The sequence below is a fragment of the Patella vulgata genome, chromosome 2 (genome assembly GCF_932274485.2).
Source record: "Patella vulgata chromosome 2, xgPatVulg1.2, whole genome shotgun sequence".
In the NCBI taxonomy this organism is placed as follows: Eukaryota; Metazoa; Mollusca; class Gastropoda; family Patellidae; genus Patella; species Patella vulgata.
Genome location: NC_065880.2, coordinates 37,331,171 through 37,355,836, shown reverse-complemented (window position 1 = coordinate 37,355,836; position 24,666 = coordinate 37,331,171). Strand labels below are relative to the sequence as shown.

Here is a 24,666-nt window from a genome sequence, read left to right as displayed (position 1 = left end):
TTTGGTCTGTAGAGTGTTAACCAGAAATCAGGGATGACAAACAGAGGCGACCACAATATACAACCACATATCCATCAAAATCAAGTAACATTCCTGTTAATATTCCACTTGGTGATTTAACACTAGCACAAACAGAAGTATTTAACACTCAGAACCAACACAAAATGACTTCACTGATTGTGGAATATGAAAAGTTAGCCTGGAAAAAGCCACCTGTCCCGGACAATTCAGGTTTTGTCAGGAACCATTCCTCTGGTGCCTTTTTTTTTGTGTTGCACTGCCGATTTACCTTTTTGGATACAATTTCAGTATAACCTGACATTTTGTCTATTACAACTACAACTAAAATTATTTCTAGACCTGATAAAACCAGCGGCTGCCAGGCAGGATACGCCCACATTTTGCAAGAGATGGATAGAGAACAAGCTGAAAACAAACAGGATTTTTTGTACAATCAGGGTCAATAATCCAGAAAGTTATGGCCTGAAATGTGCAAATATCAAAAGGGACAGAGATCTTTGGGATATAAAGATATGTTTTAAGTTTCATCAAAATCGGATAAAAATCGCGACCTCTAAAGGGTCCACAACCGATGTATTACACACATCTACACAATTTGCGTACAAAGAGCGTCCATTTTGTCGGGCAGTTTCATTTCGATTTTCCTGAAATACGAATTCAACCTTCCTTATGGTGGAATGGTGATGTATTCTAGGTTTTTAAAATCGGAAAAAAATTGTGACCTCTAGAGAATCCGCAAGCTGAAAATGCGATTTTTGGAACAATCAGGGGGCATAATCCAGGAAGTTAAGTTAAGGAACTAAGATCTTAGTGTGTAATGGTGATATATTCACACGTTTTTTTTAAATCGGATAAAAATTGTGACCGCTACAGGGCCATAATTCAGGAAGTTACGATCCGATATGCGTGAATATCGACAGGAACAAATATCTTTGGGTTATAAAGAAGTATTTCAAGTTTAATCGAAATCGGATCAAAATTGTGATCTCTAGAGGGTCCACAACCTTGATTTACCAGATGTTTACACTATTTGCAAACAAGGGGCGGCCATTTTGTCCGGCAGTTTTGGCCTGATTTATACGAAATTCAAACTCAACAAACATTACGGTGCAACAATGATATATTCGAACGTTTTTTTAAATCGAATAATAATTGTGACCTCTAGAGGGACCACAAGCTAAAAACGCGAAATTGCGTACAATCACAGGCCATAATTCAGGAAGTTACAATCCGATTTGCGCGAATATTGAAAGGAACCGATATCTTTGGGTTATAAACTTGCATTTCAAGTTTCATCAAAATTGTGGCCTCTAGAGGGTCCACAACTTTGATTTACCAGATGTTTACACTATTTGCGTGCGAGGTCTCATTTTCATGAAATTTGAACTCAGCCATCCTTTTTTTAAATTGGATAAAAATTGTGACCTCTATGGCATCCACAAGCGAAAAAAGGCGATCTTTCGTACTATCAGGAACCATAATTCAGGAAGTTATGGTCTGATATGCGCGTATATCGAAAGGAACTGAGATCTGTGGGTTATAAACATGCATTTCAAGTTTCATCAAAATCAGATGAAAATTGTGACCTCCAGAGGGTCCACAACCCTGATACACAATATTGTGACACTATTTGCGAACGAGGGGCGGCCATTTTGTCTGTCAGTTTCGTTCTGTTTTATTCGAAAAATTCTAACTCAACCATCCGTAGTGTGTAACGGTGATATATTCAAACGGTTTTTTAAATGGGATAAAAATTGTGACCTCTATAATGGGGTCCACAAGCTAAAAACGTGATTTTTCGTACAATCAGGGGCCAGAATTCAGGAAATCAACGTCTGATATGCGCGAATATTGAAAGAAACCGAGATCTGTGGGTTGTAAAAATGCATTTCAAGTTTTATCAAAATCAGATGACAATTGTGACCTCGAGAGGGTCCCCAACCCTAACCCTTTTAATGCGTCTACCTGGTAGTACCGGGTATTACCAGTGGCTGCCAGGCAGGATACGCCCACATTTTCGAGAGATGGATAGAGAACAAGCTAAAAAGAAAGTGATTTTTCCTACAATCAAGGGCCATAATTCAGGAAATTACAATTCGATATGCGCAAATATCGAAAGGAACCGAGATCTTTGGGTTATAAACTTACATTTCAAGTTTCAACAAAATCGGATAAAAATTGTGACCTCTATAAGGTCCACAACCTTGATATACCATATTTTTACGCTATTTGAGAACAAACGGCGGCCATTTTGTCTGTCAATTTGGGGTTGATTTTCACGAAATTCGAATTCAGTCGTCCTTAGGGTGTAACAATGATATAATAATACAGTTTTTTTTAAATTGGATAAAAATTATGACCTCTTTAGGGTCCACCAGATTTTTCATACAATCAGGGGCGATAATTCAGGAAGTTACGGTCCGATATGCGCGAATATCGAAAGGAACTGAGATCTTTGGGTTATAAACTTACATTTCAAGTTTCAACAAAATCGGATAAAAATTGTGATGTCTATAGGGTCCACGACCTTGATATACCATATTTTTACATTATTTGAGAACGAACGGCGGCCATTTTGTCTGTCAATTTTTGGCAGATTTTCACAAAATTCGAACTCAGCCATCCTTAGGGTGTAACGGTGATATAATAATATTTAAATCGGATAAAATTTATGACCTCTATAGGGTCCACAAGCTAAAAACGCGATTTTTCGTACAATCAGGGGCCATAATTCAGGAAGTTATGGTCCGATATGTGCAAATATCGAAAGGAACCGAGATCTTTGGGTTATAAATTTACATTTAAATTTTCAACAAAATCAGATAAAAATTGTGACCTCTATAGGGTCCACAAGCTAAAAACGTGATTTTTCGTACAATCAGGGGCCATAATCCATGAAGTTTCGATCCGATACATGCTAATATCGAAAGCAGCCGAGATCTTTTGGTGATAAACCTATATTTCAAGTTTCCTCAAAATCGGATAAGAATTGTGACCTATAGAGAGTCCACAAACAATTGTGGACGGACAGGGGCGACGGCATAATACGTCCACATAAAAATGTGGGCGTATAATAAAATGTCGTTAAAATACGCGTACCCGGTATTACCGTATACTCAGTAAAGCCCTCGCTAAAATTAGTACCGTAACTGCAAGTGCCATCTATTGTTTTTTCTATACACTAAAACATTTCCACGTGTTTCAAAGCGGCAAACCGTAAAATGGCGGAGTGCATAGTGACAATGTAGACGATGCACTCTCGACAAAGTCGTGAATGACGTCTTGCTGACCAACACATGGACAATTTTGAGGCGGGTGATACACATAATTCGTTTCCAGTTACTTGATAATGATAGTAGTCAGGACAGTAATTGGTATTATGAAGTGTGTGATTTGTTGCGCAACGTTCCGCAGGGGCCATTATCCGTGAAGTTATGGTCCGATACATGCCAATATCGAAAGGAACCGAGATCTTAGGGAGATAAAGCTATATTTCAAGTTTCATTGAAATCGGATAAAAATTGTGACCTGTAGAGTGTCCACAAACAAATTGTGGACGGACGGACAAACAGGGGCGACAACAATATACGTCCACATGAAAATGTGGGCATATAAAAAGGTAACCATTCTTATAATTTAGATCCAACTATGATATAAAAAAACCAAAATTTGCTTCAAATCCCTTTCAAAACAATTATCAGCTTGTATTTGCCCTTAGTCACTATCCATTTACAAAAATATTGAAGCCTAAGTAAATTCCTTTTTCTGCCTTAATTCTCTCAGTATTCTCACAACCAATAGCCATTAGATCAACACATAAGAAGTGCTCCTTACATCACTCGAGCTAACAGGCTGCCTTTTAAGGATACCCTCACGTTTTTGTCTTGCACGCACCCCATGGATGTTTTTGTGGATGGATGTCCTATTTTCCTCGTTTAGTAATTGAACTGGATTAAACAGTTTAGGTCACAATTCTATGGAATATAATTACTGCTTATTACTGAGCGACTTTTTCGACTAGGCTTCTCTAGTCATTAGCAAGAGAAGTCATTATCAAGAGAAGTCATTGTGACCATTTTATTATTTATCAGTTTGTATGAAGGGAAATTCACAACATAATTCCAACATCATCTGGGAATGCACGCTAATATTCTAATAAGCTTACTGGTAGTAAATTGGCTATGTAGCCTACATATGTAACCAGCGTCTGCCAGGCAGGATATGCCCACATTTTGCAAGAGATGGTTTTTGTACAATCAGGGGCCATAATCCAGAAAGTTATTGTCTGAAATGCGCAAATATCAAAAGGGACTGAGATTTTTGGAATCTAAAGATATGTTTTAAGTTTCATCAAAATTGGATAAAAATTGTGACCTCTAGAGGGTCCATAACCTTTGAATTACATACTTATATACAATTTGCATACAAAGAGCGGCCATTTTGTCGGCAGTTTCATTACGATTTTCCCAAAATTCCAATTCAACCATCATTATGGTGGAATAGTGATCTGAACGGTTTTTAAAATCAAAAAAAAAATTGTGACCTATGGAGAATCCACAAACTAAAAATGTGATTTTTTGACCAATCAGGGACCAACATCCAGGAAGTTACGATCCGATATGCGCGAATATCGAAAGGAACCAAGATCTTTGGGTTATAAAAATGCATTTCAAGTTTCATCAAAATCAGCACAAAACTGTGACCTCCAGAGGGTCCAAAACCTTGATATACCAGATGTTTTCACTATTTGCGTACGAGGGGCGGCCATTTTGTCTGGCAGTTTTGGTCCGATTTTCCCGATATTCGAACCCAACCTTCATTACGATGTAATGGTGATATAATCAAACGTTTTTTGAAATCGGATAATAATTGTGACCTCTGGAGGGACCACAAGCCAAAAACGCGATTTTTCGTACAATCAGGGACCATAATTCAGGAAGTTACGATCCGATATCCGCGAATACCGAAAGGACCCAAGATCTTTGAGTTATAAGCATGCATTTCAAGTTTCATCAAAATCGGATCAAAATTGTGACCTCTTAGAGTGTCCACAAGCTAAAAACGTGATTTTTCGTACAATTAGGGGCCATAATTCATGAAGTTATGGTCCGATACATGCCAATATCGAAAGGAACTGAGATCTTAGGGAGATAAAGCTATATTTCAAGTTTCGTTGAAATCGGATAAAAATTGTGACCTGTAGAGTGTCCACAAACAAATTGTGGACGGACGGACAAACAAGGGGGACAGCATAATACGTCCACATGAAAATGTGGGCGTATAAAAATGCTAATTTATGACTTATTCTTTAAATATAGCAGTTTAAATTTGTATTTTGTTCTACTTCCATTATTACTTTTAATTCAGTCATACGTTTACATTAAAGCAGTCAATTTAGTTTTGAAGTATTTTGACATTTCATGAATGTTATGCAGTAAAGATGACATAATTCTCATTACAATTATGGTTAGAGATTGGGTTGTTTGAAATTACTGTATATGGTAGCTGACAGTGGCCATGTACATCTTGCTTTTTCACAACCATACATTAAAGCAGTATTAGGACGAAGACACGACAAATTAACATCATGCTAGAAGCTGAATAAATAAATAATGCTGGTGCAAAAAAAAAACCCAAACAGCTGAAAAATTGTGTTTCACAAAATCGTAAAAGTCATAATATTTCTCTTTGCTACCCTATGCTGATTAATTAATTTTATGTTTATATTCCTAATAAATTAGCCCTGTCAGTCATCCCTGATACCAGTTTATTGATTCCAAAGTTATCGGCCTTGAAACATTAATCCAGCGGCTGCCAGGCAGGATACACCCACATTTTGCAAGTGATGGATAGAGAACAAGCTAAAAACAAACGCGATTTTTTGTACAATCAGGGTCAATAATCCAGAAAGTTATGGTCTGAAATGCGCAAATATCAAAAGGGACTGAGATCTTTGAGATATAAAGATATGTTTTAAGTTTCGTCAAAATCAGATAAAAATTGTGACCTCTAGAGTGTCCACAACCTTCGTATTACGTACTTTTATACACTTTGCGTACAAAGAGCGGCCATTTTGTTGAGCAGTTTCATTTTAATTTTCACAAAATTCGAATTCAACCTTCATTATGGTTTTAAAATCAGAAAAAAAATTTGTGACCTTAAGAGAATCCGCAAGCTAAAAATACGATTTTTCAAACAATCAAGAGCCAAAATCCAGGAAGTTATGTTCGGATATCCGCGATTATCAAAAGGAACCAAGATTTTAGTGTGTGACGGTGATATATTCACACGTTTTTTTTTTAAATCGGATAAAAATTCTGACCTCTAAAGGGACCACATGCTAAATACGTGATTTTTTGTACAATCAGGGGCCATAATTCAGGACGTTGTGATCCGATATGCGCGAATATTGAAAGGAACCAAGATCTTTGAGGTACAAACATGCTTTTCAAGTTCCATCAAAATCGGACCAAAATTGTGACCTCTAGAGTGTCCACAATCTTGATATACCAGATGTTTACATTATTTGCTTACAAGGGGCAGCCATTTTGTCCGTCAGTTTTGGTCTGATTTTCACGAAATTCAAACTCAACCAACCTTATGGTGTAACGGTGATATATTCAAACGTTTTTTTAAATCGGTTAATAATTGTGACCTTTATAGGGACCACAAGCTAAAAATGCGATTTTTCGTACAATTAGGGGCCATAATTCAGGAAGTTACGATCCGACATGCGTGAATATCGAAAGGACCAAGATCTTGGGTTATAAACATGCATTTCAAGTTTCATCAAAATTGGGTGAAAATTGTGACCTCTAGCATGTCCACAAGCCAAAAACATAATTTTTCGTACAATCAGGGGTCATAATCCATGAAGTTATTGTCCGATACATGCCGAGATCTTTGGAAGATAGACCAATATTTTAAGTTTCGTCAAAACCAGATAAAAATTATGACCTGTACAGTGTCCACAAACAAATTGTGGACAGCGTATGCACGGACAGGGGCGACGGCGTAATACGTCCGCATGAAATGTGGGCGTATATAAAACTGCTACAACTACTGGGGTTTGTGACCTGATATAATGCCACACTGTCTATCTTTTACTTAAATAATATCAACCAGCGGCTGCCAGGCAGGATACGCTCACATTTTCGAGAGATGGATAGAGAACAAGCTAAGAAGAAAGTGATTATTCCTACAATCAAGGGCCATAATTCAGGAAATTACAATTCGATATGCGCAAATATCGAAAGGAACCGAGATCCTTGTGTTATAAACTTACATTACAAGTTTCAACAAAATCGGATAGAAATTGTGACTTCTATACGGTTCACAACTTTGATATACCCTATTTTTACGCTATTTGAGAACGAAGGGCAGCCATTTTATCTGTCCGTTTTGGGCCGATTTTCACGAAATTCGAACTCGGTCGTGCTTAGGGTGTAACGGTAATATAACAATACGGTTTTTAAAATCGGATAAAAATTATGACTGTCTATAGGGTCCACAATCTAAAAACGTGATTTTTCATACAATCAGGAGCCATAATTCAGGAAGTAACTGTGTGATATGCGCGAATATCGAAAGGAACCGAGATTTTTGGGTTATAAACTTATATTTCAAATTTCAACAAAATCGGATAAAAATTGTGACCTCTATAGGGTCCACAACCTTGATATACCATATTTTTACACTATTTGAGAACGAACGGCGGCCATTTTGTCTGTCAATTTTGGGCCGATTTTCTCGAAATTCGGACTCAACCTTCCTTAGGGTGTAACGGTGATATAATAATACGTTTTTTTAAATCGGATAAAAATTATGACCTCTATAGGGTCCACAAGCTAAAAACAAGATTTTTCGTACAATCAGGGACCATAATTCAGGAAGTTACAGTTCCATATGCGCGAATATCGAAAAGAACCGAGATCTTTGGGTTATAAACTTACATTTCAATTTTCAACAAAATCGGATAAAAATTGTGACCTCTATAGGGTCCACAACCTTGATATACCATATTTTTACGCTATTTGAGACGAACGGCGGCCATTTTGTCTGTCAATTTTGGGCCGATTTTCACGAAATTCGAACTCAGCCATCCTTAGGGTGTAACGGTGATATAATAATACAGTTTTTTAAATCGGATAAAAATTATGACCTCTATAGGGTCCACAAGCTAAAAATGCGATTTTTCGTACAATCAGGGCCCACAATTCAGGAAGTTACGGTCCGATATGCGCGAATATCGAAAGGAACCGAGATCTTTGGGTTATAAACTTACATTTCAAGTTTCAAAAAAATCGGATAAAAATTGTGACCTCTATAGGGTCCACAAGCTAAAAACGTGATTTTTCGTACAATCAGGGGCCATAATCCATGAAGTTTCGATCCGATACATGCCAATATCGAAAGCAGCCGAGATCTTTTGGGGATAAACCTATATTTCAAGTTTCGTCACAATCGGATAAGAATTGTGACCTGTAGAGAGTCCACAAACAATTGTGGACGGACAGGGGCGACGGCATAATATGTCCACATGAAAATGTGGGCGTATAAAAATACTTTACTTGTGTGCGTAAAATATTTCAGTATTTGAGAGAAAAACTACTGTTCCTTAATCTCTTATTTACCGGCATCAATCTATTTATGTATTCAGCGTTTTGAATGATGGATGTCACCAGTTGGCTACATCATGTATTTTTGTGTCTTGTAGAAAAACACCAAGGTGATCATGTTGATGTCATGTTTAAACAGTGCCATTTGTTACCATAATAAGAGTTAGAATTTTGTTGTTTTCATTGTGTCTTGTAACATTTGTGAAACCTCAAATTGTTAACGAAACTGAACAGCTAGATTAGATTCTGCTTAACATAAGAAAGGTATGAAAGTAAATTAAGACTAATAATGAAAATAGATCAAAATTCAAATTTTGAAATAGCCAATTTTGTAAGTAACTGAAATTAACATAGGAGAGGCATTAATAGGTTAATTCATTCCACTCAATATGTCTGTGCTAAACTTACAAATTAATTTTAATATTCACAATTATTTACAAATTAATTTTAATATTCACAAATATTTACAATAAGTTTTTAAATCAAATAATGCTGAAAAAAAAAAATCAATAATCTTAACCTAAAAATACAAATCCAAATATGTGCATACAAAAGAAGATTTAAATATTTGAAAGGCTTTATAACTTATTAAAAAAACAGATAATCAACAACGGCATCTCCGACATTAACAATATAAAAAAGGTTTGCAATCTTTTCAAGAAGATAACATTATATAAGTAAAGCTTTAATACATTATATAGAGATGAAATACATAAAAGTTAGGCCAAGAAAAAAAACTACCTGTGTTTACTGTTACATGGCCAAAAAAAAAAAAAATCTTGAAAATACAGAAATTTCACTGTTGATACTTGACTAGATAAAATCATACCAAGATAAAGTTATAGGGCCTTGGAAATGATTTTGGCTCAGAAAAATAGGGTTGGTCTGGTAAACACAGGTATTTTTTTTATTTCAGCCTTTTCATTCAGATATTTATATTTTTGATTACTAAAAGCCATTTACAAATTGCACAGTTTTCAAATATTACACAAGTCCATATTGTGACAGTAGAGAATTCCAAAAATATATGCACAAATAATAGTAATTTATAATCACTTAATGTCTACTGTATATGATTTTGGCAGGTTTGCAAAGGTTTGTCAAACCTATGCCCACCAAGCGTGACAATAGGAATTTTGAATGTTCTAATCTGTCTAATCAATAGGAATTTTGAATGTTCTAATCTGTCTTAAATCTCAACAAGAATCAAATTCTACAAATAATTAATTGTATCTTTCAGTTTTGCTTAAAGGCTCAATACCACTCTTGTTGTAACTGAATAATATGTCCCAATCTTTATTCTTGTCAACAAATTGTACTATTTAAGAATATTTCAATTAATTGATGATACAAATTTCATCTTAACACACCTTATTTAAAAATATTGAAATATTCAACATAATGGTTTGAAACGTCTAACATAAACCTTTTCAAATGAAACTTCGATTTAAAAATATTTTCGAACCCTCTGGACAAATAAAATAGGATGTAATGGATAATTTACACAACAGGTAGGACACTTAAACATCTAGTACTTAGATAGAGATATTATTTATTTTCTGGAGCTTTCAAGCCAGCAAGAGTGTTATTGTCCCTTTAAATTCTTCATTGGAGTGAAATGCAATGAAATGAAATGGGGTTTAATGTCCTACTGTTCTGCTCCGATTGGGATAATTAAGACTGTAGTTTTCTTAAAGTTGTATGTTGATGAGATCAGTGGATATGGGTCGAGTAAACAACCATTCAGGGTAAGGTTGAGTCGAACAATTCCAAGTAATGGAAATAAGGGCTGAAATTCCAATTGGTGTGTTGGGTTAGGCTATCACATATGGATCAGTGGATATGGGTCGAGTAAACAACCATTCAGGGTAAGGTTGAGTCGAACAATTCCAAGTAATGGAAATAAGGGCTGAAATTCCAATTGGTGTGTTGGGTTAGGCTATCACATTAATAATTTTACTATCGAATCTGTTCTTAATGGGCCTTCACATTTGCATGTCAAATTTATAAACAAATCTGAATATGCACCACTAGAGTAACATACCTACATATACCTAACTTTGGTTGAAATACACCAAGCAGTTCAGAAGAAGAAATCGACAATGGAAAATAACTGAGTTTTGAACATCTGGCCCCAGAGAGTGAAACATATGTTATTTGCTGCATGATCTTAATTCCTAATTTTACAACCAGTTGTCAAGTTTGAACAATAAAGATATGTAAATAATACTTTTCTTCAGCTTTATTGGTTTAAGACATTCAATCGCAGATCCATAACAGTTAATAAAATATGAACAATATTTAAATAAATTTAAATCTCAAAAAAAAACAACCTATGCACACATCACTTGCTTATTTTTGTCTTATAATAATTTTAGAGACTGTCATACAAAGCTTGACCAGAATTTGAATTCTGGGATGTTTGTTGGAATGAGTTTTCACTTTGAACAGATAACCTTTTTATTGGGCTCCTTTTAAGAAATTGTTTGACCCTCACCAAAAAATTTGCAAAAACAACATAGCTTCCATTTCTCTCTATGGAAGGATGAAATTCAAAATCAGCCACCTCAATGTAGGGCTTTTTCTTCAATTTCCAGAGGTAGACACCACCAATAATAACAATTACAGCCGCTAACAAACTAAATACTAGTGGTATGGTTACCACTGAAGAGCCAGATGAATCTGAAAATATTATTTTTTCATTGTTTATAAATATCAGCAAACAAAACAAAAAATGGGCGTGGGTCGGGCATGGACCAAAAACAATAGGGATCATCCTTAGGGTATAAGGAATAAGTATAAAGTTTCAAGATGATTACTTAAGAATTGTGGCCTGTAGGTGACACACACACATTCATAATGTGGACGTATAACAAAAAGAGATTTTTTGTACAATCACTGGCCATAATTCAAATGAAATGAAATGAAATGTGGTTTTATGGCACGTCAGCTCCAACCGGGCTATATTGCGCCAAACATGGTGAATATTACAAGACAGGCTAAATTATATCACAGAAAAACATTATATGCATAAATAAAAACAATATCACAGTTAGTAAAATTAAAAATAAAATACAACTTTTATGCATATAAATATTAAATACAAAAATGAAATGATATATATATATATACAATTAAAATTTATGATAAAATCCTGTCTCCTTTAAAAAGTCTAACCCTTTACCATATAAACCCGGTTGGGCAAACATGAGATGTAATGACTGATAACGGTAAAAATTTGATCTAATATCCTTGAAATGCTTTCACTCAATCAAAATGTGCTTAACTGTCAAAGGAACATGACAGTGTTCACATTCTGGGGCCATTATTCAGGAAATTACAATCCGATATGCGCGAATATCAACAGGAACCAAGATCTTTGGGTTATAAAGATATATTTCAAGTTTCATGAAAATCGGACCAAAATTGTGACTTCTAGAGGGTCCACAACCTTGATATACCATATATTTACATTGTTTGCATACCAGGGGCTGCCATTTGTCCGGCAGTTTTGGTCCCATTTTCACAAAATTCGAACTCCGCCATTATCAGAGTGTAACTAATATATTCCAACGGTTTTTTTTTCAATCAGATAAAAATTGTGATCTCTACAGTCGGATATATAGAGAATCTCCAACCAGTCTTTTTGGATATCAAAAAATATCAACACAAGTTGATAAAGTAACAAAAAACAAGGCTCTGCCGAGTTTTTTTTACTTTATCAACGAGTGTTGATATTTTTTTTATATCAAATAAGACGAGTAGGAGATTTTATTTATCACCCAATCCCTTCTTACATGCACAAATAGATAAATATAATTCTTTGCTGTAGATTTCACTTTTACTGAACATTACGGCGTAGTGATACATCATTTTTTGACAGCAATTCAACTATTGCAAAGTCCTTTCTATTGACCCAGTGTTTCCATCAAGGTCAATTGAATAACAATAGTTCATTTTTAATTAAAAAAAAGTTATTTTTAATAAGAAATGAACTGTTCTTTGGAAATAAAAAAAAGTAGTTCCTTTTCAACTGACCAATTAAATTCATTAAACTCCTAAGGAGATATCGCAGCAGATTATGAAATATATCACACAACACAAGCGATATCTACTGTAGAATGTATTATTGGGTGATAAATGACATTGTTGCAATTGTTAGTCTTATGATAATGTAATTGTTGATGAATAAGAGCCGCTGTATTTCCGAGCAGTCCATAAAGATTAAACAACTTAATCAAGGGTAAAAGTTTTTAAACATAATTATCAACCAATATTGTAATTTAATAGACAAAAATTGGATGAAATATAAATTTGAAGCATATATAATGATTCATTCATAAGACTGAAGCATATATAACGATTCATTCATAAAAATAAAAAAGAGAGATTTTAATAAATTGCTTGCGCGTAAGGGTCTTTAACAGTTGGAGGAATCTGGAGAAGTTAGAGAAAACCCATGCGGTTGGAAGGCAACCCTCTACTCCTTGTCACGTACAACTGGGGAATCGAAACCATGCCAGCCAAAATTCCTAAATATTCCATTGATAAGTATAAAACAAAAATAAGTTTACCTGAATCATATGCATATACAAAATAATTTCCATGCATGTAGCTTATATCATTATAAACCGCAATACCAACATCATGCCAACCCCTTTGTTTTGGTCGTACTAATATCTGATGGAAACAACTTGTATTGCTGAAGACAGTTGGTGTGCAGGTCACATTGTCATTCATGTGTGTTCTGTTTAATGCTGTTGCATTCCAACAAACTCCTGTTGGTGAACTGGAAATATTAGACACAGATGATTTAGTTAACATAAATTGCAATAATGAATTTATAACACCTACAAGGGTCCACAACCTTGATATACCATATTTTTACGCTATTTGAGAACAAACGTCGGCCATTTTGTCTGTCAGTTTTGGGCCGATTTTCATGAAATTCGAACTCAGTCATTCTTAGGGTGTAACGGTGATATAATAATACGTTTTTTTAAATCGGATAAAAATTATGACCTCTATAGGGTCCACAAGCTAAAAACGCGATTTTTCGTACAATCAGGGGCCATAATTCAGGAAGTTACGTTCCGATAAGCACGAATATCGAAAGGAACCGCGATCTTTGGGTTATAAGCATACATTTCAAGTTTAAACCAAATCGGATAAAAATTGTGACCTCTACAGTGTTCACAAGCTAAAAACGTGATTTTTCGTACAATCAGGGGCCATAATCCATGAAGTTACGATCCGATACATGCCAATATCGAAAGGTACCGAGATCTTAGGGGGATAAACCTATATTTCAAGTTTCATTGAAATCGGATAAAAGTTGTGACCTGTAGACTGTTCACAAACAATTGTGGATGGACGGACAGGGGCGACGACAATATACGTCCACATGAAAATGTGGGCTTATAAAAATTGTGGTCTCTAGAGGGTCCACTATCTTGATATACCATATTTTTACACTATTTGCGCACGCTGGGTGGCCATTTTGTCCAGCAGTTTTGGTCCGATTTTCACGAAATTCGAACTCAACCATCATTAGGGTGTAACTGGATAAAAATTGTGACCTCTAGAGGGACCACAAGCTAAAAATGCAATTTTTCGTACAATCAAGGGTCATATTCAGAAAGTTACAGCCTCACGTGTGCAAATATCGAAAGGAACCAAGATCTTTGGGTTATAAACATGCATTTTAAGTTTCATTAAAATCAGATGAAAATTGTGACCTCTAGATTGTCCACATGCTAAAAACATGAATTTTCATACAATCAGGAGCCAAAGTCCATGAAGTTATGGTCCGATACATGCCAATATTGAAAGGAACCGAGATCTTTGGGAAATAGACCTATATTTCAAGTTTTTTGTCAAAATCAGAAAAAAATTGTGACCTGTAGAGTGTCCACAAACAAATTGTGGACGTCCGGACGGACAGGGGCGACAATAATACGTCCACATGAAAATGTAGGCGTATATCCTATCTCTTTCTCAACCCCCACCCCAACAGTAACATGCAAAAACAAAACATTAATATACCTTCCCAAACAGCTAACATTAAGCTTGATGACATCCTTAACTGCTACACTTGTTCCACCTTCAATGTCTAAGACAGTCAGTCTTTCTGCAAACAAAAACCAACACATACCAGTAAAGAAAACGTTTTGAAAATAATATAATACAGATCTGAAAAAAATAATAAGGCAAGGCATTCATATTCGCAAACTCACTGTCCAGATCCTTCCCTGCTCGCTTGGAGCATTTTTTTTTCCAACATTCATCCAAATAACGTCAACCAAACAAATGTGTGAAGCATTGCCGCTGTTTTTGGTATCACTCCACTCTAAGCCTATACATGTATGCATCGAAATGACCAGAGAAATCTTGCTCAATTTCCTGACAACACCCAGCTGTGACTCCCCCATAACCCTACTTGTGCTATAAGCTTACAGAAGTACATGTACATTGAAATTGACAAAGTAGTATTAAAGATTGAAGGATAACATAAGATCAAACAGGTAGTGGTTGAAGGATTATATAATACTGAAGACTGAATTATGCAGATCAAATGTCTATTGATAGGTGGCCTTACAAGAAAATATAATCTCACTAGCAGCTAAGTCATGCATATAGTTGCTATGATTTTAACATGAGCTCTGCATTTTCATGTCAAAGTCTGAAATTGAACCGAGATCTGAAGAACATAAGGTATCATAACTGGTTTTATTAAATTCAGATAGAAAATGTTGACTGTGGTCTGAATGGATAGACAAATGGAAATTACGACAATATACGTGTCCATCAAATGTGGACACAACGGAAAAACTGCATATAATATCTGATTATTATTTTGATGATATCTAAGATAAAGATCTAGTACCTAACAATCTAATAAAAGGTATATGCAGTTAAACAAACATTATGCAAGAGCTAAGTCTACCTATTGCTGGTCTTTTTTTAGGCCTGAAATGTTATATAAACTATTAATGAGACATTTATTAACAAAACAAGACCATAATCAACCCTCGATGGCATCGCATACTCTAGATTTTAACTAGATTAGAACGGTTCGCCATTTAAAAATGGGAAAGCGAGGCTAAGTCTCGAATATACCAGTATCCTGGTTACCAAAATGCACACATTTGGTCAAAACTACAGTGATAACTTGGCTCAGAATGAAGTAATTTGAATGAAATTTTCAATGAGCTATTATAGCAACAATGGTCAGCTCTATATCAAAATCTCACATACTGTATCTTTAACTAAACTTGAAATTTGATAAATATGTATCATTAAACAACTGATAAGAAGAGGGCTTGGGTGACTATCCCTGTCACTTTCAATGATGCAATTTGTTGTCAGTTTCAAACTTAATACAGTTACAATAACTAGGGAGGGAATTTGATATTATCTTCCATTTGAAATGATAAAAATTATATGATAAAAATAAATTCCACTTAACATCATTAGTCATTACTGTTGGTTTGAATTTTTTGAATGTCAACAAGATAAGTTTCTTGGCAATAGCTTGATACATATATTAGGCTTGGTCTTGTGATATTCAGTACACAACCTTTGTACTTGAGATAATTAATGATGTGAATAGTGAATACTGGAAAATAGACTGAGACGCAATGAAAATGCAGCACTTATAAAAATAGATGATTGTAAATATTGTCTGACAAATAAACTTTAATCATGCTATGAGAATGATGTCTTCAAGGTGATACACACAATTTTACGGTGCAAATATGGGGGATATGAAATTAAATAGCATAGTTCGCTGTAAAAATCTTGGGTCAGTACAACTCCTACAGGTTTTTTGAAAACACAATGACATGCAAAAGATGGGTACCGGAACCTTTTCTCGAGCGCTTGGTTGGATGCCATCACTACCATTTTCTGACTAAATAAAATGATCGTTTCCAGCACACGAGTAGTATAGATCGACTAAAAAACAAAACCTTAATTGTGGGTCAGGTTATATTTAAGGCCAGCCTCAAGAATTAAGCATCTGTGGGACACAACTGCAGCATTGCAAGAGAATAGAGAAGAATCTTAAATGCAGCCATGTGGCAACATTGCAAGGCGTGTGATGCTACTAGATTAGGGGTGGACACATGTTATTGACTTTTGATTTCTACCCTTTGTGTCTATATATGTTTGACTGTAAAGTAAAATTATTATTTATTGCCTTGTGGGTTGTCCAGCCTGCAATTATACCAGCATCTGCAATCATTAAGTCAAATCATTGGTGTGTTTTCTTTGTGTCTCATTATACATCAGTTTTAAACAAATGTCAATAGATAAACATGATCAATCATATCTATCATTTGGTTGGAATTCTTTGAGTGTTTTTTTTAAGTACCGATTTCTGATAACGTCTAAATACCTTTCTAAATCTTGTTGACAGATCAAGTAAGATAGATGAATCAATGTACGAAAATGTATACCGTATTTTTCGGTGTATAAGGCGCACTTTTTTTACCAGGTATTTTATTTTCTAGAAGGGATGCGTCTAATACATAGTATTAAGCAAATCTTGGCTTTTCTGTGTGTCAACATCGAGGTCTGAAGTTGATCATATCGACAACAGCAATAAAGATGGCGGCCATTTCCCATACCGATATCCCGTATACCGTTAGTCATAGACGACAGTGGCAACAATATGGGTCAATAGCGGTTTAGTGTTATTAAAATATCTGCAAAGATATCGTAAATAATTAGATGACATATTTTTCTGCTATTCCGACATTCCGATGTCGTCATTTTTCGTGCAATAAATATGGCGGCCATTTAAGATACGGTATCGGCTTTTCCGTATACCGTTAGTCATATTTCTATTATTCCGGCTTTTCCGTATACCGTTAGTCATAAACGACAGTGCTAACAATATCTGCAAAATTCTCGTTAATATTTCTATTATTCCTGCGTATTTGATGACATATATTTCTGCTAATCCGTTTACCGGTACAGTTAGCCACTGTCGCAATCCAAACAGTGTGTCGTCAACGGTGATATTAGTCAAGTTGACGAAAAGGCGGGGCTTACGACAGACAAAGAGTTTTCATTGGCTATTAGAAGGGTAATTTCCATTGAGCACACGCTCATTATACCATAGGCTATGGGTATTGTCTGTTACAATGACAGCGTTAATGGGCGGGATTATAGTTAAACTGACAGAATACCAATTCTCTCTCAATTTGAGGATAACGTGCGGCGCTCCACCTATTCGCTTCTTTACTAGGTTTCATGTCGGTAAGTTTCCCCTTCATCGCCCTCCAACGTCTCACGTTTGACTCCCCCAAACTAAATTCACGACCCGCGGCCCTATTACCGTGTGCTTCAGCGTAACTAATTACCCTCAACTTCTCCTTAGCGGTATAAGCGGTTCGTCTCGTAGCCATTCTGAATAAATAATTTTTAAGAATGATGGAATGTTCACTGGTGTTTTATATACATCGGGGTGTTTTCTTTGAGCAAGACTGTCTTTTAGTAACCGTTTTAAGTTACCGACGGTTTTCATTCAACATGGATTCAGTGATTGGCCCATTGTTATAATTTACCGGTATAGTTAATTATCTACCAGTGAGTTGTTATCGTTTTCTTTATGAAGTCGTTTGTAGTTGACAAAATCATTGTTTCTTTGATTGGTATTAAAAATGCTATTGTATTATTTTACCGGTATAGTTAATTATCTACCAGTGAGTTGTTACCGTTTTCTTTATGAAGTTGTTTGTAGTTGACAAAATCATTGTTTTTTTGATTGGTATTAAAAATGCTATTGTATTATTTTACTGATAGATCTAAATGCTATTGTATTATTTTACTGATAGATCTAAATGGCTACAATCTGGGTATTGTCATGACGCGTGGAGTGGGCGGGGCAACAGACGCTATCGTTTGTCAGTTGTTTGCATAACTTGGAGTAAACTGGAATTGTTGTTTCTCTTTTACCGGTAGTCAGGATTTAAGTTGTGAGTAGCTGATCATGATATATTATTTCTACAGGTATTATTTAATTTGTTTATCATCAAAACCGATTCATTTATCACAGACAATTACTCACGAATTTAACACGATGTAATAGACGGCCATGTTTGTTGTGGGCGGGACTTGAATGACAATTTCACTACCATACGAGCAACAGAATTACAGCTGAAAGTTATGCAATAATGCAATTGCGTGTTATAATTTATATAAACAAATGTAACAAAAGCAATTTATTTCATAAAGAAATATAATTATATAAAGCTTGATACGGCTAAATATCGGTAATTATTATAACTGTAAACAATAGAGTTTGACCTAGTTACTGGAGATCGCAGGTGGATTTGAGTCACATATGTTATGGCACGAGTTTCACACGCGCTGGGAAAGGGTGCGCCTAAGCCACACATATTATTTTTTTTCCTGAAACACCTCTGCCAAAGTCGCCCTGCGCCTTATCTACGCATGCGCCTTATACACCGAAAAATACGGTAATTTGCCCTTTCTGACCCCATCTCCATCAATGGTCTACACTACATGAAGATCTGACAAGTTATAGTGGGAGTTCACGCCAGGGGTCAAACAAGCGGCTTTTGACCCTATGATGTCAGACATTGATTAATCAATCGGCATTGATGTTTCTAGTGGTTTACCCACAGTTCCATGCATAAAAAGGCCAAGAACTCGCCGTAACAGACCGTTTCATTGGCTTATTCCTCAAATCAAGTAAAACGCCTGTTACATAACAACTCTTCCAGATCCTAGTGTAGTAAAGACAAGTATAACGAAATTTTGAACAATAAAAACAAAACGAAATAGGATCTGCATTTTAATCAGATCGCATCTACATAGGACTGACCAACTTCATCTGAACAAATCTGAATAAGCACCACCTGAGCAAGAAACTTACTAAATATGGTTGAAATCCATCTAGCTGTTCTGAAGATGTCTAGAATGATAAACAAGAATGTGAATGTAAAAATACCTAGGTGCAAATACCTACCTATAGTAGTAATATTCTGAGTAAAACGTTTACATTTGTCTGCGGATGAATTAGGTTGTTTACATCTGTTAACCACTAATAACAAATCTGAAAGAACTTCTGGATAATTTATTCTGTCCATTGTTTTAACATTGGAATATGCAAATGCGTTGGCCTCAATTTTGTAAGAACCCTTTTCAGGTATCTGAAATGTGCATTCTGGTTTCGATGTAGCTTTCATCAATTTGTTATTCTTGTACCATACAAAATTAAATCTATATCTCTTCTTATCAAATTTATCTTTCATATTCAGTTTTAAAACAATGGGATGATCTGTTGCAAATACAGTCTTGTTTCTTTGAAAAGGAAGACTCTGGTTTACTTGTAAATCACCATTTAAACTTTCTGAAGAAAAAAAAATCTATGATCATTGTAAAAGAAAAATGATAAAGATACATATTACAAGATAATTATATGTAACGTACTCATGAAGAATTTATTACAATATGGCATTGCCAAATTCGATACATGAATGAGGCCAGAATCTGTTGTATTAGGATCTGTGCAGTATGCCGTAGTAGAATGAAACCTGCATAGAGATGGTACAATGTACATTTTGTTTCTACATATTACCACTTACAAAAGTTGTGAAAAAAAGAAACAAACTTTACACTAATTCGGCAAGTTACATTTATAAATAAATTTTGCCTGGATGATTACATGTTTATAAAAAGCTAAGCATTAGTAAAGTTAACCCAATTATTAAGACCCTTATTGGGATTATACTAACATTAAAAAAGTAATATGCGAGACTTGACTCACAATTTCACTCAAGACTAGCAATCTTCTTTGATGGCTCAGCATTTAGCACACATAATAAATACAAAAACATAATATGGAACATAATTAGCTTACTATTTTAATTAAAGAACGTTTCATTGATAAAGTTAAGGAATGTCGCTTTGATTAAAAAACTAATTGTGTTCCATATTATGTTTTTGTGTTTATCAAGACTAGCAATGTTAAAAATATACAGGGTATTAATTTACTAAGAAACTTTGCATGATAATGGGTTAACCAAAAGCCACCATGTCTATGCATGTATATTGTATATTCAGTAACATGGTTCTTCACTGGAGCTGCATGTGTCATTGTACGCCAATGCCATCGTAGCTTTGGTGATTTCTAAAATTAAGAGACAAATAACATACATTAAGATCTGGATTACCTGTTAAAATAAACGTTGTACTTGAATGTGCTATCACTTTCTTCTTAGAATCCTGGTCTCCATAAACAGCAACGCTCATTAAATACTGTCCAGCAACTACACTATCACTCTCGAATGTCTTTATTATTGCAGCCTGATATTGACCTTTGGAAACTTCATAAGACTGGTTTGCATTATTAAACCACTGATAATGGAAAAACTTTGATTGAACGGTGCGACCTTGATGATCCAACAGGGAAGCATTGAAGATAATTTGAGAATCCAAACAGGCAGGTCCAGAATTTGATAGCTTTAAAGTAAAATTCACTGAAAGAAACAGAAATAACAGGTGTTTTACTTTGTACATATAACTTTTTTACAGATATGTTATATATTCAAACGTTTTTTTTTTTCAATCAGATAAAAATTGTGATCTCTAGAGGGACCACAAGCTAAGAATGCGATTTTTCGTACGACAATTAAGGGCCATAATTCAGGAAGTTATGATCCGATATGCACAAATACATGTATCAAAAGGAACCAAGATCTCTGTGATATAAAGTTACATTGTATATTTGAAATTTCATCAAAATCGGATCTAAATTGTGTCCACTAGAGGGTCACAACCTTGACATACCATATATTTACACTTTTTGCGTATGAGGGGCGGACATTTTGTACGGCAGTTTTCGTCCGTTTTTCATTAGAGTGTAATGAGGGACCACAAGCTAAAAACGTGATTTTTCGTACAATCAAGGGCCATAATTCAGGAAGTTATGATCCGATATGCCCTAATATCGAAAAGAACCAAGATCTTTTAAGTTATAAACATGAATTTCAAGTTTCATCAAAATCAGATCAAACTTGTGGCCTCTAGAGTGTCCACAACCTTGTTATAGGCCTACCATATATTTACACAACATGCATTTCAAGGTTCATCAAAATGAGATGAAAATTGTGACCTGTAGAGCGTCCACAAGCTAAAAACATGAATTTTCATACAATCAAAATTAGATGAAAATTGTGACCTGTAGAGCACCCACAAGCTAAAAACATGAATTTTCATATAATCGGGAGCCATAATCCATGAAGTTAAGGTCCGATTTATGCCAGTATCGAAAGGAACAGAAATCTTTGGGAGATAGACCTATATTTTAAGTTTCGTCAAAATCGAATAAACATTGTGACATGTAGAGTGTCCACAAACAAATTGTGGACGGGACGGACAGGGGTGACCCCGACGACAATATACGTCCACATGAAATGAAAATATGCTTGTATAAAAAGCATAGTAACACTGCCTTATAAGGAAAGTGATGGGCAATGTTACCACGCGCGATGTTTGCAGAAATTTCACCTGGGGGTGTCATGGCGGATTGTACATTATAAGAAATATCGCTACGAAGATGTAGAATGCATTACCATAAAGAAAAACTGTTCGGTAACTATTTTAGTGGTCCAGTCTTCACTATTATTTCAATTCAAACTGTAATGATATGTGTTGACAATTGTGTGTTTGAACCGATTTGTAGCCTACTTGTGCAAGGCCCCTTATCCTGTATCAATTGTAGCGCTAAAGCACAGTTTAGCCCAAAATATTGTAGCTATGGCAATACCCAGCACTAGTATTCGGTAAAAGGACTAAGGTTTAATGTTAAAAGACACTAGTTTTTGAAAGAAGATTAGTAGTCGTTGGTGATGTGTACAACAGTGATATTAAGACGGATGTACTTTTTACCGCCGACCACCGCCGACTTAATGCTTTTTACCGCCGACCGTCGTGTAATTACCGCCGACCAAATACTTTTTACCGCCGACCGCATTGTAATGACTTTCGACCGTAATATAATTACCGCCAACCAAATACTTGTTACCCCCGACCAAATGCTTAATGATTCCTTGTTACCGCCGACTTTTTATAAAAAAGAATACAACAAGAATGTTATTTTTTATTTGAGGTGTAATGTCGAAAAACATTCATATATATTTTAAAGAATATCGAAGAACAAAACTACAATTTAGATATTGAAGGGCAAATATATCAAGATTGTTTCAGCTACTGGTTATAAAAAAATAACATTTTAGGCCTATCTTCTATTAGTGCAAGGGTTAGGGTTAGGGTTGTCGACAATATTTATATATAATAAAATCTATATTTTTATCAAACTCTGTGTATTTAACCAAATCTATTTTTTTTTCACTAATAATTTAATTAATTTTATATAGTCGGCGGTAACAAGGAATCATTAAGCATTTGGTCGGCGGTAACAAGTATTTGGTCGGCGGTAATTATATTACGATCGAAAGTCATTACAGTGCGGTCGGCGGTAAAAAGTATTTGGTCGGCGGTAATTTCACGACGGTCGGCGGAAGTCGCCGGTGGTCACCGGTAAAAAGTACCACCCATATTAAGATGTGTAGACCCTGAAACATCACGTGCCAATCAACATGATTAAGGCTGTAATTTTATTTTTTTTATCTAGAAATTGAAACCGTCATAGGCCTAGTATCAAATAATTTAAATCAGATTGAGATTTACACGAAATTGGTGTAAAATGTATTTGATCAGTCAAACTCATCATTGTTTTTACAAAAAAAAAAAAAAAAAATTCAAATATCTTTTTCAATAATATTTAATGAGGTTTGGATTATCTAGTCTGTACCAAATAATAATAAAACTTAATAAAACACTTACGTTTTTCACTGGGTGAAAAGGTTGGCATAGTAAACACTGTAGTCGTTTTCACAGAAGGTACAGTTACAGAGTCCACATTATCATGTGTTCCCTGTATTGCTCCAATACTAGGAAATGCCAGTAAAATAAAATATATCCATCCTTGTCCATTCAAATTCATTTTTTTATTTAATACTAAAGCTATAGATCTAATAGTTCTAAAAACATCCAAAATCCAACTTGATAGGCTACCACCTCACAGTGTCCGCCGTCACAGAGATTTTTAGGTAACTTTGGTTTAGGTTAACAAAACATAGATCTACATGTAATATTAAATATTCACAATAAATTTATTAATGCCATTTCTTCCCCGCCTATCGCGGAATTGTGTGAATATCAAAACCAGCATTTAAACATCGTCAGGTATTCTACAGTTATTACATGAGCATAACTGATCCACTATTCCTGAAGATGTTGTTGTCATTTTCATTATCGCAAATCACGAGTTCAGGTACTTCCGCTAGGAAGCTCGGGGCGAGTCGCTATACTATTTACCGGAAAACACCGGAAAAACACCGAAAAACACCATGTTATACTCAATACCGGAAAACACCGGAAAAACCTAACTCTAACCCCAGCACACAGAGGACCAGGCTCCGGTTTACCTATTTCGGTATTTAGGGTTAGCTTCGGATGATAAGAAAAACCGAGGTCCCGTGTATACATTGGAATGCACCATGGAGGGTAATATATACACCTCTATGGAATGCACGTAAAAGATCCCTTGGCAGTTGGAATTCGATATAAGAGTAGGCGATAGTGCCGCTGCCCGGGCAAAATTTCCCTCATAGCACACTGTATGGCGTATGTCCGTCTTCATTAGTCCAGTATAGGAGCGGAACAGTAGGACGTTATAAAGCCCAATTCATTTCATATAATAACCATGCAATTTAGGGTTGTATAATTTTCCAAATGATCATCCCACTACCCTGTTTACTTGTTCGACCTTTTCCTGACATTTTTTAGTTATTTCCCGCCATTTTCATTCCATTTTAAAATATATTTAAAGATACATTGTTCAAGAGCTAAATTTGCCTATAGCAGGTCTTTCTTTAAGGTTTATATAAATTATTAACTAGACATTTGTTAACATGACAAGACCATAATC

General features: G+C 35.2%; 1 protein-coding gene across 1 annotated transcript; it reads right to left on the bottom strand.

The window, feature by feature from the left end:
* Window positions 1-10,863: 10,863 nt before the first annotated feature.
* LOC126810520 (uncharacterized) lies at window positions 10,864-24,003 on the bottom strand. Its single transcript, XM_050535634.2, has 6 exons — window positions 23,520-24,003; window positions 20,846-21,151; window positions 19,639-20,022; window positions 14,685-14,769; window positions 13,214-13,428; window positions 10,864-11,321 (listed from the first exon to the last, which is right to left on the bottom strand). The coding sequence occupies exons 1-6, from the start codon at window positions 23,677-23,679 to the stop codon at window positions 11,014-11,016; spliced, it is 1,458 nt and encodes a 485-aa protein (XP_050391591.1). The 5' UTR covers window positions 23,680-24,003; the 3' UTR covers window positions 10,864-11,013.
* Between the last annotated feature and the right edge of the window lie 663 nt (window positions 24,004-24,666).